The 27175-nt window shown below is 43.6% G+C and overlaps 1 protein-coding gene across 1 annotated transcript; it reads right to left on the bottom strand.

Annotated features, from left to right (window-relative positions):
• Nucleotides 1-570: 570 nt before the first annotated feature.
• On the bottom strand, nt 571-24489 carry LOC102299939 (RNA-binding protein Musashi homolog 1; the record flags this gene model as incomplete). The annotated part of the gene is given in 14 exon segments (XM_005918625.3): nt 571-3059; nt 3192-3346; nt 3565-3627; nt 4792-4848; nt 5452-5532; nt 6730-6847; nt 7010-7092; nt 7601-7649; nt 14411-14503; nt 14965-15006; nt 22649-22733; nt 22886-22967; nt 23752-23792; nt 24349-24489. Coding segments are annotated over 14 exon segments (1132 nt in total), but the record flags the coding sequence as incomplete, so codon positions are not given.
• Between the last annotated feature and the right edge of the window lie 2686 nt (nt 24490-27175).

The following is a 27175-nucleotide window of genomic DNA, read 5'->3' as shown; positions in this document are numbered from 1 at the left end:
AGATATGCCAAGTTTTCAGATAATAGCGGCTTGGGAATCACGGTGTTGGTGCTAAAATATGTCTATGTCTGTCAATCTATGTTACCTTTGGTATTTTTTATAGAGTCAACTAAAAAATGGGAACGAATTATGTGTTTTTGTGACAGGCTGCTATAACAATGTGCCTAAAGATAGGATTCTCTGTCACTCATCACTGGAGTTAGGTGGAGTTTATATGTTGGAATGACTCACAGTCCAGCGTTTAGTAGTTTAAATTAACACAGACCAAAATGTTTTTTGCACCAGGCTGCAAACATGTTTATCCCTACTGTAAGGTTGTGCATTTGATTAAGGGAGTGAATCCAGCCTCAAATGGCCATTCTGTGAACTGCAACTTTTGGCACTCGTGTTTTGGCTTCATTTTTCAGCCTCAGCAGTTGAAGTTTGGCAGTTACATTCACCAACTATTTGTGCCAGTATACCAATTTAAGAGGTGGCATTTGCTCTTAAGATTTCAAACACGCAGGTCAGTTCACATGACTTCAGTGCGCATGTGAACAAATGTTGGGTTAAAAAAAAAGGAGTCACAAACACTTTAGAATAATTTATTAGGATTTTCAAATTGAAACTGTCAGGAAAAAAAACAAAGAAAAAAAAAGAAGAAAAAAAAAGAAAAGCATTGCTGTAAAGCTTGGCGGGGGACAGCCCAAATCTTAAACTTTAACCGAGCTCATGTAGAGCTACAAACTCCATTCAAAGCATTGGCCCTTTTCCTTACAACAGCACAACAAAAGACATCATTAAAATCAATATACAAGGGGAACAAGATCTCAAAACAGAAAAATATAGTTTCTTTTTTTTCTGAAAATAAGTCTTAATGCCGCAGAATTATCCACTTGTCGTCTGCTATTACCAATAATAGTACTATTTTCATTTGTAAGGTAAAAAATAACTTATTGCTTTATTGTAAGTTAAAAAGTTACAGTGTTGGTGTCCAGCAGTAGTTTTTTTTTTTTTTTCTTTTATCATGTCCCAGCCCGTCTGACAGAGGAACTACTGGCTGGATCAGGAAGTTTTCTGCTGTGCTGAACATCAAACAGGCTGCAGCAAGAAGGCTGAACAAACAGGCTACTTGTTTTTGCAAAGGTTGAATTTGTTCCAGCTTTTTGACTTTTCCTGCCAGCCAGCGCCGTCTTGTACTGAGGCCCCCGTATCAGAGCCGACTGGGAGCGAGACCCTGTTCCATTTCTGGTTCCCTGCCCAAAACCCTGTCTGTTCACCACCACACTGAGCAGCAACTATATATAAACAGTTATCTGTTGGTTCCAGAGGTGCACAAATTTATTAAAACGAAGTGTGGAATGGGAGAGAGTCAGGGGGGAGAAGAGCAATGAACCCAAATGGAGCAGGGCAAACGTTCTGGTTTTTTTTTTTCAGTACCAAAGGAAAAAAAGGCAATCAAAACGCTCCTTCGCTGACGAAAGTAGTTCCATATTACACCTTGATGTATGCGCACAAACACTCACTCGCACGCACGCACGCACACACGCAGACGCAATCACATGCACCTTCAATAGTGATAAGAGGAAAGAACATGATCGTGATTTTTCTACAACTGCTTCTCTGAGAATGTCCTTCATTTGTTTGTCACGGTGGGGAACACCGCATAAAAGAATTTTCTTAAAAGAAATAAAATAAACAAAAACATTAAGAAGAGAAACGCGCAAAAAAATATATATATAATATTTTCAAAAATCAGGAAGTGAAGTCAAGTCCCGAATCGGCAGAAACCCCTTATTTCTCCTGTTTTAAAGTTGTTAATCATCCAAAGTCCCATCGTGGTTTCATAAACTGTTTTCCACGAAGACGCAAGAGACAAATTCGCTTATTTTTTTCTCTCTCTTTTTTTTTTTGAAAGACTTAAATCAAACAAACAAAAATATGACCTGGTAACAAACAAACAAAAAAGTGTCAACTGAAAAAAATATGTCAGACAAGCTCCTGGAAGTTTATTCGCCAACAGCTATCCTGGATAGCGTTGCGCTGAAGTGACGCTAGAGTGGACTGCCCCACAGTGTACACATAATGGCGTATGCATACCCATAAAAGTAGTGAGATGACCGCAGAGAGTAGTAAATGACATCCAGTCAAATTGCTGTTAACCCTTTTCCAAACCAACCAATGACATGCCAGCCGGTTCAGTGACCCCTCCCTCCCACACCCATCCCACACCCACCCTACCTCACCCAATGTCTATTTACAATATTTTACAGGAAGACATAAAAACATTGCTTTAAAACCAATTACAGAATAAAATACCTTACAGATTATTATGTCAATATTAATAACAATATTACAAAGGTTTTTTTTTTTGTTTGTTTTTAGAGACTACCAAAATATACATTTAACTTTTGTTGTTGTTGTTTGTTTGTTTTTCCCTCCATGTTTCCGTGAGACTCGAGTTAAAAAAAGGACTGTGTTGGATTTGTTCTTCCTTTGTTAAAAACGGCTTTGAGACCCATCTCATCTCGCACAGCTTTCTTTTTTTTGCCTTCTTTCTGCTTCTGTTAACATCAGCACGACAGCTGGGAAGGATTCACGATGGAAGTGAAGTTTAAAATGACGATAATAAAAACTCAAAATAGTTGTCTGTGTCTTTGTCAACGATGACAAATGTTTCCTCGGAGATTTTTTTTTTTTTTTTTTTTTTTTTTGCAGTTTCTTTTTCTCAGCTTCAAAAGGAAAAAAATGGATAACTGAGGGGGGAAAGGGGGTGGGCTCTAGTTATTAGACTACATGATGAGGACAAAAGAGGAGAAAACAGGGAAGTTATGTTGAAGTGAGATTAGTACAGCAGAAACAAGAGTTCTGGATTTAAAAAGATATTCAGTCGGTGGGCGGAGCCATATGGAGCCAGGAGAGCCCGGTAAAGAGCCGGTGGCCGGCCAATCAGGTTGTGCCATCAGTGGGCAGTCAGCATTGTGATTGGCTCATCAGCAGAGGAGACGCCCTCCCATCCCTCGGTGACCTGAGACTTCTCAGTGGTAGCCATTAGTGAAGGCAGTAGCAATCAGAGGACCCTGAGGACACACACATACACACACATAGAGGCAAAGATGAATACACTTCTAGCAGCTTTGTCAACACACGTGTGCATTCATGCATGCATGTAAGTCTGAGTTGGTGGGTGAGGAAGGGAGCATGTGACCTACCCCTATACCATGGCTGAACCCTGTGCTGGGGGCGGGGCTAGCTGCACTGATGTAGCTGCTGACTCCTGAGTCCTGATTGGCTGCAGCGTACAGGTCAGCCATTGGTCCAGGGCTGCTGGTGCCCAGGAAGCCAGCTGTGCGTGAAGGGGTGGAGCCTGAGAGGCAGGAGAGACAAGTCAGTCTTAAACACTGGAGGGTTTTCTCTCTCACACACACACACACATAGAAACATGCACATGTCTAAAAATATTCCTTTATTTCTCCAACCAGGCCATCACGCACGCGCTCATTGTGAGTAAGGCGAGCATGCAAATTTGTAAACATGCACACACTCCTGCTGTTCACACTCTTTCGCAGACAAACAGGGACATACCTCTAACTACAGCGGCGGCTGCTGCAGCTGCTGCCATTGGTCCGTATGCAGTCAGGGGAATGGCTGAGGATTACACAACAAACAAAACTGTCACACAACACGTATGTCATGCTCTACAGCTCAGTGTGGCTGAACAGAGAGCTGACCCAGAGATCTGACATGTCATTTAAATACCACTGGTGTAAGGTTTAATGATCCAACATCCTATAGCATCTGGCTTGATGCATTAAATAAGATACAAAATGATGGCTAAAATCAAAGAGGATGGCGTTTCCAAGTAAAAATGTAAGTACAGCTCAGAGCCACTAGATGTCAGTGTAAAGGCGCAGCTGCTTGTAGATCGGCTGCATGCACAACACATCCAAAGGCTAAAAGTATTTACCGGCAGAGTTAGGAGCAACCTAAAAGCTTTTAGCCCAATATATCATCATATCTTGTCACCTCTGTCAGAAGTAGTCTTCAAAGAAAAATGGAACTCGTTAGATCGTTTAGTGTACATCCATAAATAGCTCCATCAATTTCCTTAACTGCTTATCCAGTTGAAGGTTGATGGGAGGCTGTAGCCCACCCAAGATGAGTTTAGGCAAGACGCATGGTAGACCCGGGGTAGGTCACTGGTCAGTGGGTTCGAAAAGAGAGACAGACAATCACACACTTTTACATTCACACCTATGGCCAATCACAGATTAACCTAACATGCATGTCTTTGGACTGTGGGAGGAGACAGCATGCAAACTCCGCACAGAATCCAGCCGGCCAGGAGGTCTGAGCCAGAAACCTTCTTACTTTACCAGTGCTAACCAATACCTGGGGGTTCATATTTTATGGTGCTTAAGGGAAAAAGACATTTTAAGGCGACCTCCACAGTAGCTTCGCAAAAACAACCAATATGTTCACAGAAACTACTTAAAGTTTGATTCTTGAAAAGTCTTACAAGGTCATTTGCATTACCTTTGAACCCTATTTCTACCTGCTGCTGGATTGCCTCACGTGTACATAGGCGGACTATTTCTTAAATCAAAAATTAAATCTAAATCTGATTTTAAAAGTAAAAGTAAAGAGGTTTGTTTTTTGGGTTATGCTGCTTTTGTTTTTGAAGAAGTATCCCAGTGATTCAGGGTTACTGCATTTAGTAAAGATGGTCTTCGTGGTTTAACTTGGGTTTCTGCTGCTAAAGAGCTTCGGGTTTTCTTTTTAGGTTCTCAGAGGGGTTGCGGCAACACTCACCTGCCAGCTCAGGAGGGTGGGATGATGTCAGGAGGGGGGTCCTCTCTAAATGGAATTCTAGAAACAGAGAAGATCCAGAGAGAGAAAAATGTCTTTGTAAATAGTCGCCATCCACCAGCCATACTACAAAGGCACACACGCACACAGAGACAATGTCAACACAGATGCACGAGCACAGAAAGTAAAAACAAAAGAGAACAAAACAAAAAAAGAAAACCTACTGTAAGGACAGGCAGGAAGGTGGGAGCAAAGGAAAAGGAGGGGCGATACGGCCAATTGAATGGGGCTTACATAAGCAGATCAAATAAACAAAGAAGAATATAAGAGGAAGAAGGTCTAATATCACAAATGAAAGGCAAAAAACATCAGTAACTAACATTCGAAACAGAAGACAATGTTTCAGAAAGTGCAGAGGGTTTAAGTTACAGACAAGAGCACTTTAAAATCACACTTGCTGCAGCTGAAATGAAGGCGGCATGACACGCGAACCTGAGCGCGCACATGAACCTCTAGCCACGTGGCCGTTGCTGTTCATACATGTTTCGCCTCGCACTGTTAAAAACTGTCAGCATGCCGCAGCCTGTAGCCTTTAGCCTTTACTCTGTCCCTGTCTGCAGGCCTAAAGAGAGTCAGTGAGCTGTGTGGCTTATGCAGACGTACCTGGGAACTGGTAGGTGTATCCGGGCGCGATACCAGAGTAACTGCGGCTGGTGTAGGTAGCAGTCTGAAAACCCGGGTAGCCTGTTGGAGAGAGAAAGAGAGAGAGAGGATTAATTGACTGTATAAAGGAGCATGATGGCGAACTCAGAAAATGAGTTTTAGGGGAGGCTGCTTGGTGTGTGAGCAGAAATCACGATGAGTACACACAGGCAGATCTGGCCATCTGATCTATCCAGGTTTATTTTTGGAACCACCTCAAGAGTGCAGTCATACATTCACCTGCTGCAGTGGCAGTTAGCTAAGCGATCTCCTATAAGCTAATTTCCTCTGCTCTTGTACAACAGAGTGCAGCTACGAAGGAGTTACAGTAAAGATGGCTATTATTAACTACTGAGTGATTTAAGGTCATTTATTTGATTTTGCTTTCCCTCATCCGGGGTTCATTTTAATCAACCTCGGAATATTTTGAAATTTAAGGCGAAGCTCCGGACACTTGGTGATCCAGGCATACACATTAGCTTAACGTCTGCGGGAAATGGGGTCATTAGAGATGAATTACACATGAGCCAGACCTAGTAGTATGAGTCACTGACATTTACAGGCCCTTACTGAGATTATGTATTACAATCTGAAATTTGCCAGTAGAGGGCATCAAACAACCACAAACTACAGCTGATGTAGCTCTCGGTTTTGATTTCTCAATGAGGATCTCTTCATACTGTATTTTTACTCCAGCGTGTGGAGCCCTTCAGTCCGTGACCTCTAAACATTCGATACATCACAGAGAATAACGTCACTGAAAGCAGGCGTTTAGCTTACGTAGCCTAAATATTTCTGAACGGAGGGTGCACCTACAATATGACATTTCTTAATTTTTAAAGCAGCTCCTTCAGTGTGAATGAGGAAACCTAAGAAATGCGTTCAAATTGCTGAGCTATTCCCAGCTAAATTAATGCACAGAAGACATTTTCAAGGCACTACTGAAATTTGAGTCAATATTGTGATTTGGTTCCTTTTCTGTTATTTCTGATCAGCAACACATACAGAAATATGTCTTGTTTCGGTGTTTTTCCACATTCTAGATGTGTGAGTTTATTCTCCTGTTACTTTTTTTGAGTATTTTTAGAATAAGTACAATCTAAAACTAAGCTACACACACATACTTGCATAATCTGTTATTTCTGTCTTCGTAAAGAAAAATGGTGTCAGTCAGTGCTAGCACTTGATTAACAGTGATTTTTTTCAGATACTGCATTTGCTGTTTGTTTAATACTTTACCTAACATGCCAATGCCCAGCATAAAAGCGTCCATCCCGTAGGGCATCACCCTGGAACGGCCTCTGGCTGAGCCTGTCGGCGTCATCACCTCCTTGGGCTGGGCTTTCTTGCACTCCACCTGAAGCAAAGAAAACAGGGAGTTAGTAAAAAAAACTACTGAAATAAAGACACTCAACAGTTACGCCACATGATTCGGTCTGGCAGTTGGGACACTGGGAACAAATCCCTACACCACCGAGTAAACCACGCTCTAAATATTTTTTACAGCTCACGTCCGTACCATTTTGTTGTTGATCTCATGGAAGTGGATCTCACACACTTTCTCAACCACATCTTCATTCTCAAAGGTAACAAAACCAAAACCTGGAAAAGAGCGAGAGAGAAAAACTCTTAAAGAAACCCTTGTAACATTTGAGCAACATTTGAAAGCATGTTGAATTTTCCACCTTTACACGGGCTCTGGATATGAGTGGTTATAATGAGATGGAAGAACGAGCACAGCCATCAGAAAACATGTGATCACTTTAATGTCTCCCTTTTGTAACGTGCAACCCAAAGAGCTGAGGCCAACCTCACAGGTCTTGCTTGTCAATTAAGGTGTTAGCATCATGGAGGAGAGGGGGGATAGGGCGTGGCTAACTCCACCCTGCTCCTTTCTTTCTCCCCCCTTCCCCACTTGTCTTAACTTAGATCCTGACTTTGTATAAACAGAAGTAGGCGAGAGCGAGGAAAGACAACGTTAAGAAAAATTTGTTTGTTTGAATTTTTTTTTAGCTAGATCACCAGAGCTAATGACTCCATCGTGGTCCCACTTAAGCGTATCAACATAATGCGGGCGGGTGCACATTTGAGTATAACTCTGGGTACGCACCTCTATGTCTGTTGGTTGTTTTGTCAAACATGAGCATGGCATCATCGACCTGTGAGAACAAAGCACAGAATAGATGAGCTCGGACATCTTAACACGCGCGCGCGTGCACATCATTACACAGCATGGGGTGCCATTGTCCCTCTTTAGCATCGGAGTAAGAGGAGAAAACAGATGGAGAGGGTGGAGGGCAGAGACTTGGGCGGGGTGACAGGTGACAAAGGAGAGAAGAAAAAAAGAATGGAAGGGTGAGAGGGGAAGAGAGCGACGGGGAAAACAGGGGGAAAGAGGGCGCCGTGTAAAAAAATAAAATGAAATGCAATATATCAGCGGTAAAAAAGAGGCGCTGAATGTTCCCCATTCTTCGCTCTGCCTCCGTCCTTCACCCAAGTTCTTACAAACTCTGTCCCGCTCTCGCCCTTCTTTTGCTTTCGTTTGTTCACCCTCGCTGTCTTTCTTTCCCTCTCTGCAAAGTTTACCATTCCCATGGAGACCATGCAAAGAATTTCAATTAGAAGAATTCACCCCCCACCCCGCCCCCACAAGCACATACACCCACTCCAGCTCATTTCAATGGCTGGAGAGAAAAGAAGAAGGGCTGATAAATAATGCTGTGATGAATAACAGCAATAAAAAGATTGAAAAAAAGTTAAAAGTCTTGATGGCAGGTAGGAAGCCTGCCAGTGAGCATTCTGGATTATAGAGTAGAGAACGAAGTGAGCTGAGGTTTTTGTCAACACGCTCTCCTTTTATTCTACTTCTCCCTCCACTTTCCTTTTTGCACTCACTCCACTGCCCTATTCATATTCCACCTCCTCCCCCCCTTTTTTTTTTTAATCCCATTCCCTCCCTGCTTCGTCCTTCACTGGCAGGAAAGTTAGCAGCTTCTGACGGCATAAGGAGACACACGGAGAAGCCAAGGCCTGGGATCAAGGTGGAAGTAAAAACTTTCACATTTTCAGTCTTTAGTAGCAAAACAACAGAGACACATGAGCGTGACTGCATGGACAGCTTCAACATTATATCATGATTATTTCAAGAAAACAACAATATATTTAAAAAGAAGACTGAACGTCGTATCGACGCTCGCAGCTTGCAGGCGGCAGCATTTGTAAGTGTAAGTAAATGAAGAGCATTTACCAACCTTCTTTTCCAATGAGCTGCTGTCACTGATGATACACTTCCTAATTACAAGTGTGAATCTATTGAAACAAGGTGCCAGCAGCAGCTGCAGGAGCGTTACAGTGCAATGGTAGTGACACAGCAGTATATACAGTGACACAGCAGAAATTCAAACGTGAGCACAAAACTAGCCCAGGTTGTGCTTTCCCTGGGACATTTAAGTAAAACTATAAAATAACTGCGTCGTGCTTCAGTTTAACAGTAACTACAGTAACTTAACCTTGCAACTTGTCAGCAGCCTGCACAGTATTGTCACACAATAAAGATGAAAGTGTTTTCTACCTGTTGTTTCTCAGGGTCGAGCTTTCTAATCAGCTGCTTAAAGCCCTGCTCTAACACCGTGTAACCGCATCAGTAATTTCCATCCGCCGTTCGCTCTTCCTGTCATATGGAGAGTGCTCTAGCATGCTCGGTTGAGTCATTTGTTTACTGTTGGGTCCCACATCACGGGCTGCTAGTATCTCCTGCTTCATAGCCTGCTTTGTACTCAAGGGTGTGTTTTTGCCATGTTTGTTATTTCCACCTTTAGTGGGTCAAATTTTCTCACATTTTTTCAAAGTACCGTGCTTTGCTTGGAGGGTGCTGCAGCAGCTACTTTTCTAGCTACCGCTCTTGCTGTCAGACATGCCTGGGCCTGTCTCCTTGCTGCTCGTACTGGGGACCATATGGCGTTGCTGTAGCATGTATGATATTGCGATATGATGTTTTTATATCAGCAAAAATAACCATATTATCGGGGACGATGATATAATATGCCAAAGCCCTACCACATGGCTATTTTCATTAGGCAGCGCGTGCTGAAACCCAAACCAGTGTAACCTGAGTGCCTGAGGCCTCTGGGTAGGCAGGTCATTTGATTTCTAAAACGTATCTCAGATGAAAAACACACATGCACGCCTTCTCGTCTGATTGAGATCAAGCCTGTGCAAGTGTTTGCACCAACGAAAGTGAAAAATGATATATGCAAAGAGGATCAAGGTTGCGTCTACAGCCCTCCTCACTCTCATCCTTGTTAACATATAGCATGGGACACACACACGCAAACACACACAGAGCTCCCCCCTGTGTTCGTCTTGCTGTCCTTCATTCAGTTTTTATCCTGCAACCCCCTCCTCCTCCTCCCTTCCCCTCTCCTTTCCTCTCCCCCTCATGTCTTCCAGCCTTCCGGTCATCCAGACTCAATGACACAGCAGAGAGCCAGGGAAGAGGACAGCAAGTAGACAGCTGCAGGCCAACATGTTATCATAAGAGTAGAGTTACACTCACAGCTAGTCCTCCTGTTAGCATTAGCAACATCTATTCTGGAAGAGATTAGCAAACCCTGCCAGCCAGAGGAGATTTTAAGTATTGGAAACAGAAAAATATTACAGATAATAAGCAGTATAGTAGTGCAAACATGGTTCTGCTAATTGTCCTCCATGAGAACAGAAAGATCTGCAGACTGTGGCCACACACCAGCCCCCCTCGCCTTTGCCAAAACCAATAAGGAGAAGATCTCACGATGTCCACTGCCCAGGGTGCTGTAAGACAATCTGATTGGATAGCTGTGAGTTCTGAGATTGACTTAGCAGCAGCTCTATCACTAACTACTCAGCATGCATGCAGAGCCGAAGTAAACTTAAGGTCATATTCTCATAGTTCTGACATTCTCAGATGTACAGAGAACGAGGGTCAGCCCAGATCTCGAGCTGCTTCCCGAGAGCGGCATTAAAAATAACCGCTTTTTAGTGAAGCGTACCGCTATTGTACTGAAGAACAAGTGTTTGCTGACAAGTCCATTACACTTTTCTGCCAGATTATGAAAGGTGGCATTCACATTTTTTTCCCCGCCGTCTCCTCACATCTCCCTCCCTCGTTTCATTCTCGCTCGCTCTCTCCGGCCATCTCTCTCTAAACAGGCCAGCAGACAAAGTGTTCAGTCAAGCCTTCTAATCGCCAGCTCACATGGGTGAGTGGAGTCCCAACTTTTCCCGTCTGCCCTGTCCATGCTGCTTTTTTCATCCTATCCGCTCCTTCGTTTGCTTGCTAACCTACTCTCTGGGTTTACTTAAAAATGAAGATTTGAAATCATCGGGCTTTTCGTGTAGGATACAGAGAGGCAGGGTAAACAGGCATGAAAACAGAGATTTCCTTTGGATTAAACCTAACTGATTGTACGCCCAAAATGCCTGAAATGCTAATGCCTGAAATGTTAAACACACTTCTGTGTGTGGACAGATCTTATATTCAGCTTTGGCCAAAAAAAAAAAAAAGAGCCACATGAGCTTGAGGGAAATTACAAGACCCTCATTTCAGACTTCTAATCGAAACATGGCTGCTGCAGTCTCATTGGCCTGGGAACATTTAGCAAGAGGCCCTCAGATTTTTTTCAACTAGGAAATCACATGTAAGCAAAAGCCTCTGACTCCTCAGGTTAGCCCAGAACACCTGACGCGTCAACAACCGAGCAGCCACCCTAGTCCAAGTAGTGAAGTTTATCTAGGTGTTCTTAGAGGCTTGCTAAAAAACAACAACAACTTCGGCACATATCAAAGACTTGCATAAAATGCAGAGTGCATTCTGTGTTTTCCTTGCAAGGCGGTACCACAGTATGAAAATAAACAGGACACTGAGTCCTGCTCCAACCAAACCTGCACCTTGTAACCAGGCTCAGATAATAAACAAGAAATACCTCCCGCTCAGCAGGAATGCACTGTGGGATCGCCGCTATCCACGATACAGCTTTGGTCTCACGTGTCCAAACAGTCCAAATATTCCCTCATCCTGCGGAGGGAGTGTTGTCTTAGATATGAGTGTCTGTAATCACCGGGGAGAAATGATTCGGCACACAGACTGCAAACAGCCATTTTAAGCGAGTGCACCGAGGAGAAACGTGTCACATGTCACAACAGCCACCTGAATCGGTGCCACGGGTCACACGCTCGCAAATCCAGGTCTTCCGTGAGCACGCGGGCCGGAATTAAACGGCGTTCTTTAAATTTGAACCAGTACCTGAAATGCAGTAATACCTCAAGCATGAGTCAGAGGCCAACTGAGAGAAAACACAGGCAGACACGAGGCAGAAGGAGCTTCGTGCTGTTAATTTCTTCCAACCCATTAGGCCCACATCCTGAAGCAATGCTCATTTTCAGACTGTCCTGCTCACCAACGGCGGCAGAGGCGCACACTTAATGTTTGTGACAACTGGATCGCCGGCTGTGAGCCTCGCTCTCCGTCTGCATGGGCACAAATGCATGCAAGCTCGCATCCACGACGATGCCACTGTCACACTTTCACGAGCACGCCCGTCTTTCCATTCATGCAAATACACACTTCTCGCACATTTTTTTTTAAAGGAAACGCACAAAAAAAGCACTGGATTATAGCGGGACAATGGGCGAAGGCAGGTCACCACGGCAACAAGCTGAGAGCGACTAGAGCAGGGTGTGTGTTTGTGTGTGTGAGATGGGAGGGTGTCTGAAGTACTGATTTTGGGTAAGGTGGGGGGGGGCTGTTACAGGAGCAGCTGTTGCATTTGATTAGTTAATACTGAAAAGGCTGATCTCCATTCGCGCACACAGTAGTTTGCTAAAAACTAACCCAACATGCCACGCTTTATGGATAATTTAACACACTTATTTCTCATCAGATTGGTCCTTTTTTCCCCCCTTTAATAATCACTTTTGCCCCTCACTACTATCTCAGCATTCCTCCTTCCCTCTGCCCTTCAACCTTTTTCTGAGTTCCCCTCCCACTCTCTCTCCACGGGGGGTTTCTTCTTCCCTTTCAGTCCCCTGCCATCTCCCTCTCCCTCTTCCCCTCCTGCTTTTTTTTTTTTTAACCTCCCTCTACCCCCGGCCACTCATCTGTCTCCACAGCATGTGTTTGCCTTTCACCAAATTTCTTTCAAAAGAGCTAAGCAGGCCAAATGCAGAAGCCAGAAATGCTAATATGTGATCAGAAAAGAGCAAAAACAGCCAACAACAGAGATAAACTAACAAACTAAGTCATGCTAAAGCTGACGGAGCAGAACCACCGATGACCACACAGCATTTTCTTTGTTTCCCCTCTTTGATATTTGCACTCTTTAGAGAAACCCACTCTGAGGACTTCTGAAGAAGCTAGCTAAGGTTAAAAGGATGTATAACAGCGCAGCATTTGTTTCTTTCACTTTCACTGCGTGCCTTCGTTTCACTTTTTCTCCTAAAATAGGTCTGCTTTCTCTTTTTAAGGTGTCTCGACTTGAACCGAAAAACAAACATGCTTAAAACAAAAGCCATAAAAGTTTGTTTTTTTCTCTGTGGAAAAAAAAGTTTAAAAGGAAAGTTAAAAAAAAACTTTTAGCTGGACAGAGTCAGTAGATGAATATAATCTATCAAAGGCATGCAGTCCATTAGAGCAGCCAAGCCCAACCAGAGGTACCCCAGGGTGTGCTTATGCAGCTACCAGAAGGTACACGGACAGATTGCGGGCAAGCTGAAGTAATTTGATACAATTTTTATCAAGTAATTTGATCAAAGCACTGTAACACCTGAACACAACAATTCCCCACTTATAGTGTGAAAACTTGTTAGAAGCTAACAGTAAGCTTGAAAACCACTGAAAAATGATTCACTTCAAAAATAACTGATTGAAATGTTTCTGTACTTTATTAAATTGTGAACTCAAAATAGATGAAACACCTTAACGCTCATAAATTATAAAAAGTTTAAACTGTTGGCTAATGGGTGAACTGTTAGGCTAATCGAAAAGCTAATTCTTCCTTAAAACTAAGAGAGGAGCTGCAAGCAGCCAAATGCTGACAAAATATTAGCATCCACCTTAAGAAATCTGGGTTAAAAGTAGAGGATGTAAACACCACACACCCACACGATACAATACTATCACAATATCTCACTCACGATAAGATATTAAGCTTTTGTAGTAACATATATTGTGATTTATCACCCTTTTTTCAACTACAAATTATGTCCTCAAGACAGCCAATATCTGTTTTATCCAATAAGATAAAGTTATCTCACTTCAGTTATTAATGTCAAGCACACCAACACCGTCACTTAAACCTGCCACAAATGTTGCCATAAGTCATATTGTTGCAGTTATATACAATCTGTTTCTGATAAAACAGCAATAAACTGTGATAAATTTAAAAAAAAATCACATATCGTCTGCTGCCTGCACACACTTAACCATTACATTTGTGCTCAGCAGCCTTCCTGTTCTGCAGAATACAAACAGCTGGCAGCCAGTTGAGTCGACGCAATCTGTCTATATTTATAAATTAAATAGCAATTATCTGCAAATGTCTAAAAACCTCTCTGAGAGTGATTCCAGTCAGTCCCAGTCAGAGTGCAACTGCTTGCAAAAAGGTTGCCCCCTATTATCAGGTGAGATGATAATGATTTATTAAAAAATTGATATTTGTTGTCCCTTTATTGATGCAATATAGCTTTGCAACATATCTATCTATCAACTGCCACTTAAAAACCACTAAAATGCTCATATATCTAATATGATGGGTATTATCTGTGAAGGGTAAGTCAAGGTCAGACCAAGGTTGAGCAGCAGCAGTCCAGCTGAAAGACAGCTTTTCAGAGTGAAGGCTTAAGCATGATGGTTGCAAGTATTTAGTAGGTTTGTGCTTTTTTTTACCTTTCCAAACTGGTCGAAATATTGCTTCACATCTTCGATGGTGGTATTGACTGACAGTCCTCCGACAAAGATCTTCTTTGTCCTGGTCACCAGCTAACAGCGCAGAAGGAAAAGAAGAAGAAGGTATCTTTTATCACTAATAACATTAGGTCTGTGCTAGCTGCCTGCGATAAAGACACTTTGTGTTGGTTGGCGTTTGTCTAATCTCAAAGGTTGCTTAAAGCTCTTCTTGGAATTCAGACTAATTGATGTCAATTTAAGGCCTCTGAGGCGTGTGCATGCGAGCAGCATGTGTGCAGGTGAATAATCGGCGCAAGCATCCATTTAGGTGTGAGCCAGAAAATGCATGTGTGTGCGTGTGTGCACGTATACAGGCGGCAGTGCAGGAGCCTGTGTACACAGGGTCATGGTGTCAGGCTGGACAAGTGGATTGTAGCTCCAATTAGATCATGTGCCTGACTGTAATCCCAGCCAACCAGGGCTCCCTTATTAGGGGTGACACATGACATCATCTCCACTCCTCCTTGCTGTTAACTCCTTCAGGGTGCACTCACCTTGGGCTGAGCCCGGCGGGGAAACGCCACCTTTGGGTCGATCTGTAGGGAAAAGATGAGTCATGATGAGTTTTTGTTGTCGTTTTTTAAGTGATAAATCAATACATTTGATTTGCTTATAAAAAAATATATATATAGATATCAATGCTGTGCTCTTTCTGTTGTAACAGAAACAGGCAGCAAATGCATAAATAATCTACGACTGGTCATCAGGAAACATATAATCAACTACATTTGCCAAAAAGAAATTTACAAGCTGCACACCTTCTACACGTTACTACATGTTCTGCTCCGTACTATTATGTTTGGGGTCAATTAGACCACAGAGATGTCTAATTCACACTCTGTTCCAATAACAGACTTATTAAGGATTTGGGAGCAGTAAGGCTACAAAGGAAGTACCATCATACTAATAACAGACACGGCATAAGCAAGTTTGGATCGCTGGCAACCATAAACACAAGTTATCCAGCCTCAAACGTGTCATTGAATGGTTGGGGGACTGGAAATGCACATTATATATATATATAGGAAAGCGATATTAAAATATATCTGACATTTGATTTTTTTTTTTTTTTTCCCCAGCAATGATACCGAATCTCTACCTGCTCTGGTTTTGTTGCTCAAAAGTTCCTGTTCAAAAAACCACTGCGCACGTCAATGAATTATCACCCTGTTAACTAACTAGAATTTGTTACAACACAGAGCCTCTAAGTCTGGACTACAGGTCCAGAAATAGATCGTATGCTAATCCGCGAATATGTATAGTAGACCCTTGTTTATGCAAGCCCCCGAAAATCCAAACACGGCAGCTAAACAAACACGCATAGGGAACAAAATACACAGTGAGACAGGAATATGTACTTTCTCTGAATTGTGTGTTGAGACACAACTAAATGCATCTTCGCCACAAACTACACAGAGCGGGGCAGTCTTGAATCCAAAATGAGCATCTAAGATTCTGAATATATCACACATAGATTTTTTTTTTTCTAAATCTCACAAATCCTGACAAGCTCCATTTTGGATTAGCTCGATTTGACTGTATCCATATTCCTCCCCACTGGAATGTCTCAGCATTGGTCAAGGTTACAGATAAAATTAGAAGTAAATGAGCTTTGAATGAGCTGGCCTTTAATAATGCTAAATATGCAAAGCTCGGCCTGGCATTTTAAATTTGTGCGGAATCTCGTGTTATTCTCACTCAAACCGACGAGTGAGATGATTTTTAGGTCACAGGACCTTGTAGTGTATTATGGTCTTAGAGTTTCATCTTTGTTCTAATAATTGGATGTGTGAAGCGAAACCCCTCGTGTCTCCCACAGCCGCTATCAGAGGTATTGAATTGATATTGGCAGTAAAAAGTGCCCTGTGAAATAGCTTAAAATAATTAGTTCTAATGTGAACAATACGCACGACACAAAGGAGGGTGTTCGTTCAATATTCAAACAATCCTTTCATCTCGCCCCTGTGATAATTCCCTGCTTCTGATGACAAATCTACTGACACATATATCCTTCGAGGACCTTTAAGTGCTTCACATTTGCCGCCGCTTCGAGAGCACAGCGCTGTGTAACTAAGATGCAGCTGCAGCGTCCTTGGAAGGGATTGCAGAGGGACTTTACACCTTAAAGTGGGACACAAAGATGAGAAGAGCCATGTCACCTCCAGCTGGTCAGCGCACAAAGACTAAGGTGACAAGGACGCACGAAGCCACCAGCGACTATCCGCTACAACCGAGCGCGCTCACAGACAATGACAACACAGCATTTCTGTGTCAGTGTGGACCAAATGTGACATTACAGTGTTACAGATGTGTGCGTTTGCCGGCTACATGATTCAGCTTTTTTAGCCATTTTTATTTAAATGTGTCACAAATAATACTGACTTATAAACTGAACATCGGGTCACTGCCATGATCAAGCACGATGAACATGAGTAAGAGAATTCCTTTTACTCACACCGCGCATTCACACCCAGCATGGCAGCATTTGACCTTGTTCAATAAAAATGTTTTTAAAATAATTAAACATCGTTTTTGTGGCGTCTATGTTTGAAATGTATTTAATGAGAGACGATATGTATAAACTTAGAGTTAATATCAAAGCTTTTCTTCACATCATTCCAGCCCAAATACTGCAAACTCAGATGCATCAATTTCTACACACTAGTTTCACTGTTTACTAAAAACAATAGAGTTATAGTACAACTGTACTACTGGAAAGAAACTCATTTATATTACAGCGCAATATAATTATCACAATTAAACAACTCCAAGCGTCTGTAACATCCTAATGACATCACCGGTTGGCGTACGTGGGCAAAATGTCCGTTGTTCCTCTTGGCACTGAAGTACTGAGAGGTCACTGCCTCGGGCTTTCTGTTCAGCCCACCTGCCTTGTACTGTTTTAACGCGACAAGAGGGCAGGAGCTGCCTTGAGGCGATCATGTGGCAGAGCATGAGCTGAGAATGACAGCGGTCAGACATCTAACACGAGCCACATTGTCCATTGTTATCACCATTGTAAACACACAAAGAAAAAAACATCAGTTTCTATAAGCTAGTTGTAAACAAGCACTAATGTCCAAGTCTTTTTTTTTTATTCATCCAGCAGCATGTTGATTAGTTAAGTTTTCTCGGAAACCGCCTTTCTTTTAAGAAGTGTGAAATCAGTATGTTTGCATGACTCAATTCAATTCAACTGTATTTACATAGCACCAAATCACCATTACAGTCATCTCAAATTACTTTATGATGTAAAATAATAGAGAGAAATCGCCAAGAGGACCCTCGCACCTATGAGCAAGCACTTGTTGACAGTGGGAAGGAAAAACTCCCTTTTAACAGGAAGAAGCCTCCAGCAGAACCAGGCTCTAGAAGGGGCAATTATCTGACGCGACCAATTGGGGGTGAGGGGTGGAAGACGGGACACAAATTATGATTTTTTATGGGCTAATTAAATACCTAAGAAATCAAGATATGTGATCACACTGATGTAGCAGGCTTGCTAATAAATTTTAGGATCAGATTACCCATCATACTTCACATTTTTACAAATTAACAGTATTGTTACAGCTAGTAAATTATCAGAAGCTCTTCAAAATACTGAAGGTTACCAGCTAGGCTACGTTAGGCCTAATGTAATATCTGTAGCAGTGCTACTACAGCTACTGTCATGCCATGCTGTTAAAAAAAACCGTTCCACTTCAGTGAAGTAACAGAAAATATCTAACATGTAATTTCTACATCTGGCAGTACTCAGAGGGAGGCAATAATAAAAATGAAAACTAAAGCATCTATCAGAGTGGCGGATTAGCCTCAAGGAAGACAGATAGGCCACAAAGCAAAAAGTGAAATGACTTAGCCAGGTCACTGTTTGCAACACTCAGAAATAGCTCTTCGGTGGCTTGACATTTGAAAAGAAGCTCGGCCACGTAGCGTTCCCAATCATACTGGTGAAAGCGTAACTACTCAAGAAAAATGTGAAAACCTTTCTAGAAAGAAAAAAAAAAGGTGCTTTTCCCAGACTTGACAGACAAGAGTTATAACTGAGTGTTCATGAACTGGTCTAACATCCTGCTTCATGACATCCAACCTCCGCTCATTCTAAGCAGCATAGTGACAGCAGAGCCTGCAGTATGATTTTAGTGGTTTTAGCTTTTAAGACTACTCTAATCTACGACCAATAGTCACCTCGCAGGGCGCGGCGTGTCCACCAGTGTTACAAACTGGAAAACAAAAATCAAAGCATAAATAAATTTTGAAAAAAAATTTAAAAAATGCCAAACCAGTAGATGCGTACGTGTAAAGGTGAGAGAGCACAGAGAGAAAGAGAAGGCATTCATTTGGAAAACAGAGTCAGCCCATGAGAAAGCGGGCCTGTCCAGTGTGGTGGTGTAGTGGGGCAGTCCCAGCAGGCAGCCCCTCTGATTTCATTAATTAACAGGACAAAGAGTACAAAACAGATGGGCCCGTAGAGGAACTGGGGCTCCCGTGCTACCCCCACAGGCACACATACATATACACTTACACACACACATTCACAAGCACCCAAACAATGCAGCGAGAGTGGAAACGCTAACACGAGGATACAAAGTGACATACGTGCAAAGTTCATAGGTGAAAACACAAGCATATACACACAGACATTCAAGCTCTGATACACTGGCCGAGTTTCCAAGACATTCTCGCAAGAAAAGGGCCACCACGTTGATAAAAAGACACCACGGGCTACCGTCATTATGACAAAATAATCAATATGAGCTTAACAAAAAGCTATAAACACCCAAGGACACGAAAGGGGCTGACATGTCAATACATGCACACAGTGTAAGAGGGAGACTTGGTTTGGGCTCAGGCCAGCCGGGTCAATCTGCACAGCTGAAGAATGGCACAGTAATTAGTTAACGAAGCTCACTAATGAGGACCTCCAACCTGACCCCGTCCCTACTGCTTGTAACCCTCTATGTGAGCGCCTAACCCGTGTGGCTGCTGTGCTCGGTTGTGTTTACTGTTGGGGTGGGGTGGGGGGTGGGGGTTTGTGTACATTTAACGTGACAAGAGAGCTCTCTCGCTCCACCTTCAGAGCTGCTCCAAGCTTTATCCCGGATCTGATGTCGTGCACGGACCTCAGGAGCCCAATCCAGTTTGTTTCATTCAATCCGATTAGTTGCTTTACAGATCCATACTAATTACAGCACAGTGCCTTCCCTTCTCTCCTATTCTTCACCTTCTCCATCCCCCTTCTCCTTGTTTCGTGCACGTCAGCATTAACAGCTAATCTTCCAATCAGGAGCGAGCAGCCCATCCTGGCATTTAAACTCTCCACTAACCAGGTGTTAGACCACTAGCAACTGCAGACTATGGGGCCTGTGGCCCACAGTGGCTGCTGCTAACATATGTCATGGGCTACAGATGAAAGCGGCTATATTAGCACAATGCTGACGACTTCTTTAGCCTCGCAGACAAGTCGCGCTAAAAGCAGCAATTTCCACCTACTATATAAAACACCTTGAAAAGGACATTCCAGCTTACTTGCGCTAAAAACAAATCACATAAAATAAAAATAATCAGTGTGTTTCTTATCTGTCTGTGCCTTCTATTAAAAATGTTTTCAGTAACCTGTATTCAGCACTACACTGGGCTTTTTAGGGGGTCGTTTTGAGAGACAGAGTTCCCTGTGAAGAAATAGCAAATGCCAAATAATCACACTAATCACCAAAAACCATAATTCACCACAGTTTTTTAAAAATCTGAAATCACCGCACAGAGGGAGCGAGAAGTGGTCTCTTTTCAGAGAATATCTGGCCTCATCTTTTACTTCTTCCCGTAACCGGTTCCAGTGAAGCATTTTCTCCAAGAAAACAAATACCAGTTGTGCCCTTCTTCTCCGGCCAGGGAAATACAGCAGCACACCAATGCCCCGAGGCCACACTCTGCCCCCGACAGGAAATCTAACCTCGAACCAAAACAACAACCTCGACAGACCCTCTCACTGAACACAACAGACAGCCTTATTGCATTATAACTGAACAATTACAACAGTTCACTTCATATTTTAACCTGTGACTTTCATTTTCCGAGGGCAGCTAGCACGATGTAACAGGACTGTAAATGTTTAATACCGCTTCTAACCAAGCAGCGTGGACCTTGCACCGGTTAGTTTGCACCTGACTTCTCACCCTGTTCATTTTCTCCTTTTCACACCATCGCCCGTCTCCGCTTCATGCCTTTCACATATTTTCTCGCAAACCAAAGCTCAGCATAACAAGGCATACACATCACAGCATCAAATATTCTTCCTCGTGCCTGTGAGGAATGCCTCTTTCACGTCTCAGGCTGATCAAACAATACTGTGGAGAGGGAGACTCCAGGTGTGATGCAAAAACGTTCTCTCAAATATGTTTTGTGTAGCGTTTCGAGAATTAAGCTACAAGCAAGGCAAGAAAAAAAAATACATCCCAATTTGGCAAATATGAGATTTGCAACAAATAAATTCTGGGCTCAAATTTCCAAAACGGAACAACAAAATGGCAACCATACCCCCCATTTAAAACGCCTTGTTGGATAAATGGTACCATGGCACGCTTCCCCCCGCAGACTGCTGCCACAACAACCTGAGCAACCCAGCCTTGCATTTGAGTCATTAACATTATTATTGTTTAGCCTTATGCCGTATTTTGGTTTATAATAGGGCAACGCCTAACCCCACCAGTGGCCTGCCAAGCTGAGCTACCAGAGGCGTCCAAAACCAGCGTTCACATCCCACACACACACAAATACAGAGGGTCTGGCTCTCAAAGGCTCTGGCAGCACCTAGTTTTAAGAGGTAACATGACTCACTGAGTAATATTTTGCAGCTTCTTAGAACCTACTTCCAAGCAAGGTGAAAAAGGAATAATAAAAAAATATATATGGAGAGATTACCAGCAGCAGCGCTCATTTTGTAATAAATATCAGGACCTCCAGCGGTGGTGCTTGAAGGTCTGATTATTTCACGAAACTGCATCTTTAAACTTTCTAAATTATGAAGAGTCTCACTTAAAAAAACAAACATGATATCATAATCTTGCGTACTTATAAATGCCCGACAAAACTTGACACTATCTTTGTGCCACCCAATCAACCAAATCTTAAGTCAATGCAAAATAGCTGAGAAGTTGTTATGGAGACATAAATCCCACTGGGCTGTGCAGTTACAGCACCGTCTCCTGAGGCTGGCGTCACCCCCAGCAACAGGCCTGCTCCAACAAACTAACCAACTCTACCTTTCCTCTGCCCCTGGGCCCTGCTGACTTTCTGTGCCACCGATTTTCACTCTCAAATGATCCTATTGTGTGTGTGGTTAGGAAAGACAACAAGCTGACAAAGACACACCCAGTCCCCAATCCTACAACCAATCTGCATTACCAAGACAGAGGCATTCACACTTTAATAGATATTCAAATGTGGGCCTCGGATTCTCACCAAAACAAACCAAAGAGATTCGCACTCGTGCCCAAGTCACTGTCTCTCGCAAAAATATGAATTACCTGAACACAAGGGTGCTGCCTGTCCTCTGGTTTGGTGAGTGGTTTGTGAAATTTGCCCACATTTGTTTGTTCATGTTTAAGCAGTGTAGGAGGGGGAAATCACAGAGACACACACTCACAAATCTCGGAGTTACATCACTATTTAAATTCAGCTGCTCTGACCCCACAGTCTTCCTTCTCCCTGCCATCAGTTTTGGAATCCACTCCCACAATTCTTGCCACCCCCCAAAAACTCTGAGAGCTGCCACTAAAAAAAGCTTATCACTTGCTATTTCCTATGAAAAAAAGAAGAAGGGGAAAAACTTGTGAACTCTCTACTGTGCATAAAAACCTGTGAGGGTTTTTGCAAAGGGGCTCCTACCCCATTCAGGTCCCCAGGTAACCATGGCAATGAAGACCAAGAAAGAACGCTTTCATGTTGGCGCCCTGAACCAGGATTTGGAGGGGGAAATGAGCAAAAGAGGAGAGGAGGAGGAGGGGTGTGGGCTCCAAAATGCACTCCTCAACTTTACAAGCCATAGGGTTGGAGGTAAAATGCACCCAGAGAGAGAGAGAAGGGGTGGGGGGGGGGGGAAAGAAACAGGCTACACACTCCCAGAGTAAGAAAAGTTGCCCAAGTTGTACCATCCACTTCAAAAGTTTAAGAACTCACCGTTTTAGAATCCAGCTCGTGTCTGTTTTGTGCCAAAACCTTTTCCACACCGGCTTGTTCTGTGTATGTTACAAAGCCGAACCCTCTGTAAAACGCGGGGGGGGGGGGGGGGGGGGGAGAAAGCACACGCAAGTGACAAAATCAGAATGCAAACTCACGACAGCTCTCATGGAAAAGCATGGAAGAGCATGAGGCATCCGGTGATAGGACGGCGGAGCGCACACGCCTCCTTCTTACCTCGACCGCTTGGTAACGGGATCCCGCATCACCATGCACTCCTTCACCTCGCCGAATTTGCAGAAGTACTCCTTCAAGCCCTCTGCAAAGACACCGGGGAGACACTGTTAAAGGGGAAGGGAATGAGAGAAGGACTTCTCTCTAAACAGGGCCCTGGTGTGCTGTGCAGTGGCTGAAGCGAGACAATGGGGGTCGGGCGGACCACGTTGTGTTTGTGTGCGTGTGTCCTGACGAGGTTTATACACCGGGCTCTCTTTGGCCATTCAGCACAACCAGCCCCATTAGGCCCTGCGGACCACAAACAAAGCTACACACTTGGTGACGCTCGCTGTTTTGACACAGCAGCAGCAGAAGCAGCAGCAGTGGAGATAATAACACGGGCCGTCGCAACAAGACTAAACTGTGCCCGTGCGTCAGCCTGCGCTCACGGCTCTTCGAATAAATGAATGAATTGAGCGGAGTGCTACCAATAAGGAAAACAACAACACTAGCGTGGCCCATGATGACGAGCCCAACTTCCAGCTTTAACGCTGATTAATCGATCACTTTAGTGTTTTTTTCCTTTTTTCTACTCTGAATGCCCTCCTCGGGTTATTAAGAGTGTAACGAGTGCACAGGATAGGAAGGCAGACAAGTCGTCGTGTGCGCACGATTAATCTCCTGCGTCTCCCGACTCTAAACCTAGAGCTTGATCCTTAATGAATAGGAGGCTTTGATTTGAACTGTTCACCGCGTTTCTCCTTAAAACTTCAAGAAGCCTCGCAGGTTATCGCCACAGCTATTATTAGAGCAAACGTTATATTTTAAAAGGAGTAAACAGGAGGCTTTCATCCAGACTTATTAAAGTAGCGTGCGGGACAGCTCACCTTGTGTTGTCTGCCAACTCAGACCCCCGATGAACATTTTGCTGAATGAGAGAAACAGAAGCTGTAAGTCACAGATTTTTTTCTCAAAGCGTCTTTTAAGCACAACACATGCACATTCGTGGAGTGAAGGGGGGGATCTGGAGGATCTGTGCGTAATATAGCATCAATAAAGTAAGAAGAAAGCATCGGCCATGTTGCGAAGTCACCAATCGGCCAGTCGGGCCGTTATAATCCCCTAGAGGAGGAGGAGGAGGAAAAAAAGGAGAGGATTTTCCAGATGATGGAAGAGAAGTTACAATGTGGCCTTCTGGTGGAAAAGCGAGAAAAATAAACAAACAAGAGGAGGGGAGGGAGAGAGAAATAACAGGCGGAAAGCAAGCGGTGCGTCTGCGTCTCCTCCGCTGAGTCTATCCATCCCACACATAGAGAGAGAGACACACACACACACACACACACATACACACAACACACACAGCGTGCTTGTCTTTTGTCTCGGCGCGGCTTCGCTCCCCGCACTGAACTCAACTTAAGTCCAAGGTGAACTCAAACCGGGCCGAGAGGCGAGCGAAACACGGGCGCACGGACTCGGGCTGTTACCAGGGGTCGTGGGGGGAGTTGTCCGTGCCGGAGGACAGGCTGCTCTGGCTCCCTTCCGTATCCATTCTGCTCTCCGCTGGTATATTCCCGCACTGTGAGGCGAGGAGAGGCAGTGAAGCTCCACTGCTGCTGCTGCTGCTGCTCCAGACTCTCACCATCCGCCCTCATTCCTCGCATCGCTCCATCACGGCGGGGAGGAAACGACTCCCAGAGCTCTTCGGCCACAGAAAGGTTTGGTGTTTGTTGTCATGCATGGCTATTCAGACTCAGGGGCGGGCAAGCACGATGGGAGGAGGGGAGGAGGAGGAGGAGGGGTCGGGGAGAGGGGAAGGGGGGTGAAGGGGGGAGGGGGCAGCAGAGGTGGGGGTGGGGTGGTTTAAAAAAGAAAAAAAGAGGAGGGGTGAGCGAGGAAGCGCACAGATGCATATACGCTCACAGACAGACTCCGCCTCTACCTCCTTTTCCCGTAGCCTACCCGGGGCCTCGGACCTCCCCTCCTGCGCGCATTGCCTGCCTTTTATTCATGCTGCCAGTGGCGCTCTCTGTGTAGTGTTTCCCCGCCGTTCTCGTCATTGGTTGAATCACAACAGCGTGGCCCATTAATACCCTCCTGGATGTCTTGAAATGTTCGGACGAGAGAACGATTCAATAAATAAACATTTCAAAGACAAGGATCTGATTTAGGACGCACAGAATTCATCACAGGTTTTGTGTGCTAAAACAGTTTTTTTATTGTTGTTGTTTTTTTTAATTTGCTTGTTAGGTCTCTGTCACTCATTAGTAATCTCTTCATATCAGCTTAATATATGAGCAAGGTTTGGGCTGCTCTACAGGAAGACATAATGGAAAAAAATGGCTTCCTGTGGTGCCAGGTTAGGCCTCAGGTGACATGAAGCATCTGTAACCAGGATACAGTTTGTGAAACAGCCATCGCTGACTGGAAGCTGCTCTTTTATTTTCATATTGCATATGTCAGCGAGGTCCTGCTTTCTATCTGTGTTATATATTGGTTCTCACACGTGATCTCACTGAGTCATAATTAAATGTGATCATATATGATCTGATTTAAACTTGGGCCTACAATGTCAGGATGTTATTTGATCTTATATATAATGTAATCAGTGCCATAGTGATGTATCATGTGATATTATACAATGTAATGCAATTTTATTAATGTGATGTAATGTATACTGATTGATAGGTGAAGTGGATAACCTTCATCATGTCATTTCAGGCTGCTGAACCAACAGCACACTCCAACCATACTAATTAGACAGGAATGGCTCAGGGAACACTTAAGGCAGAGGTGTCAAAAATAAGGCCTGGGGACCAGAATCAGCCCGACAAAGAGTCCAGTCTGGTCCACTGGATGACTTTACAAATTGTGAAGGAGGGCTTAAATTTTTGGGTTTTTAAATGTATTTTTAATAAGTTTTCCAGCTTTTTCTGATGAAGTCCTCCCATTCATATCACACCTTATCATATCACTTCCTTATTTTTCAATTGGATAAAACAATCCTTTAAAGCGGAAGCCAGAAGTGTCATTATAAAACTACAGAAATTTCTATTTTTTTTACAATATGTCCAAAATAAAATGATATTTTCTGTTTCAGTTTTATAATTACAGGGCAGTTTGGTCAACGAGCTAACAACATTTTTTATTTATTTCTTACAGGTTAAGCCCAAACAGTGACACATTTCTTTCATTGACTAGAGCAGCATTTCTAGTCTGGAATCCCTGACTTAAGGTATGAACTGACCCGACTCCTGAAACCTCTGAATTCAATCCCAAGATGCCACCACAGCAAACAAGGATGCCCTCCAAACATCCCAGTTCCAGACACCAGGGGATATTCCTTAGATCGATGACTGAACACTGCTTTTTTTATCAGCACGAGAAAAAATGAGACAATATTGGGCGAGTGGTTTTAATGTTGTGCCTCATCCCATCTCTTTTATGCAATGTGATGTTGAATGTCTTGTCCTAGTTCATTTGTATTGTTGTCATAACCTTGCCCTCACAATCATTAGTCTTTTAAACCATCATGAAGTCCCTCTTCTTGAATTACCCTCCATCCATAAACCATCTATGCCTGAGCCAACCCTCATTCACCCTTAGTCCACTTGTTCCCTTCAACCTAGCACCCACAGCTATCCCTCCCATCAAATCAAGCATTGCCTGTTTGCATTCTTCACCCCTCATCAATTCTTCATCCAGTTACCCAATCACAGTACCACCCTCATCTAAAGTTAACCCTATCTAACCACCTTCTCTCTGTCTTACTACATGACAGGCCACCCTAACCAGCTAAGTGGAAGATTAGCAGCTTTACTTCTAAGTAAGCCTTTCTCTTGGCCGCGGTCAGCCTGGTCAGCTGAGGCAGTTTCGTCACATACCTCAGCTGCTCCGGCCAAAGTGAAACAAGTGTAGCGCTCACAAAGGAGCGTGAAGTGCACTTGTTTTCACTCACCCCATTAAAACTCAGACACTGGAAACTAAAAGTTAACAGCATGCTGCTGTCAAAGCTACAGGCCCAGGTTGTTTTGTTGAGCTTTATTGGCCGAGATTAAAAATACTACAAACAATAATAATCCATAAATACTATTTTTTCTGTCAACTCCGATCACATCAGCAAGCAATCCCTTGTCTCTGTGTGTGTGCTGCAAGTTAGAGGACAGACTGAGCAATGATCAAACACAACCCTGCACCTGACTAAAAAGTGTTCAGTCATGAAGAGTTAACTTTTCCCACCACCGCATGATGATCTGTGCATGTGCTGGTTCTGAGATGGGCCGCGGGGGGTTTGTGTGTGTGTGGCAGTGGTTG

This window comes from Haplochromis burtoni, unplaced genomic scaffold, assembly GCF_018398535.1.
Source record: "Haplochromis burtoni strain Fernald_Lab_line unplaced genomic scaffold, NCSU_Asbu1 Contig_32, whole genome shotgun sequence".
NCBI classification, from domain to species: Eukaryota; Metazoa; Chordata; class Actinopteri; order Cichliformes; family Cichlidae; genus Haplochromis; species Haplochromis burtoni.
The sequence above is the reverse complement of the archived record's forward strand: the minus strand, read 5'-3'. Positions and strand labels throughout refer to the sequence as shown.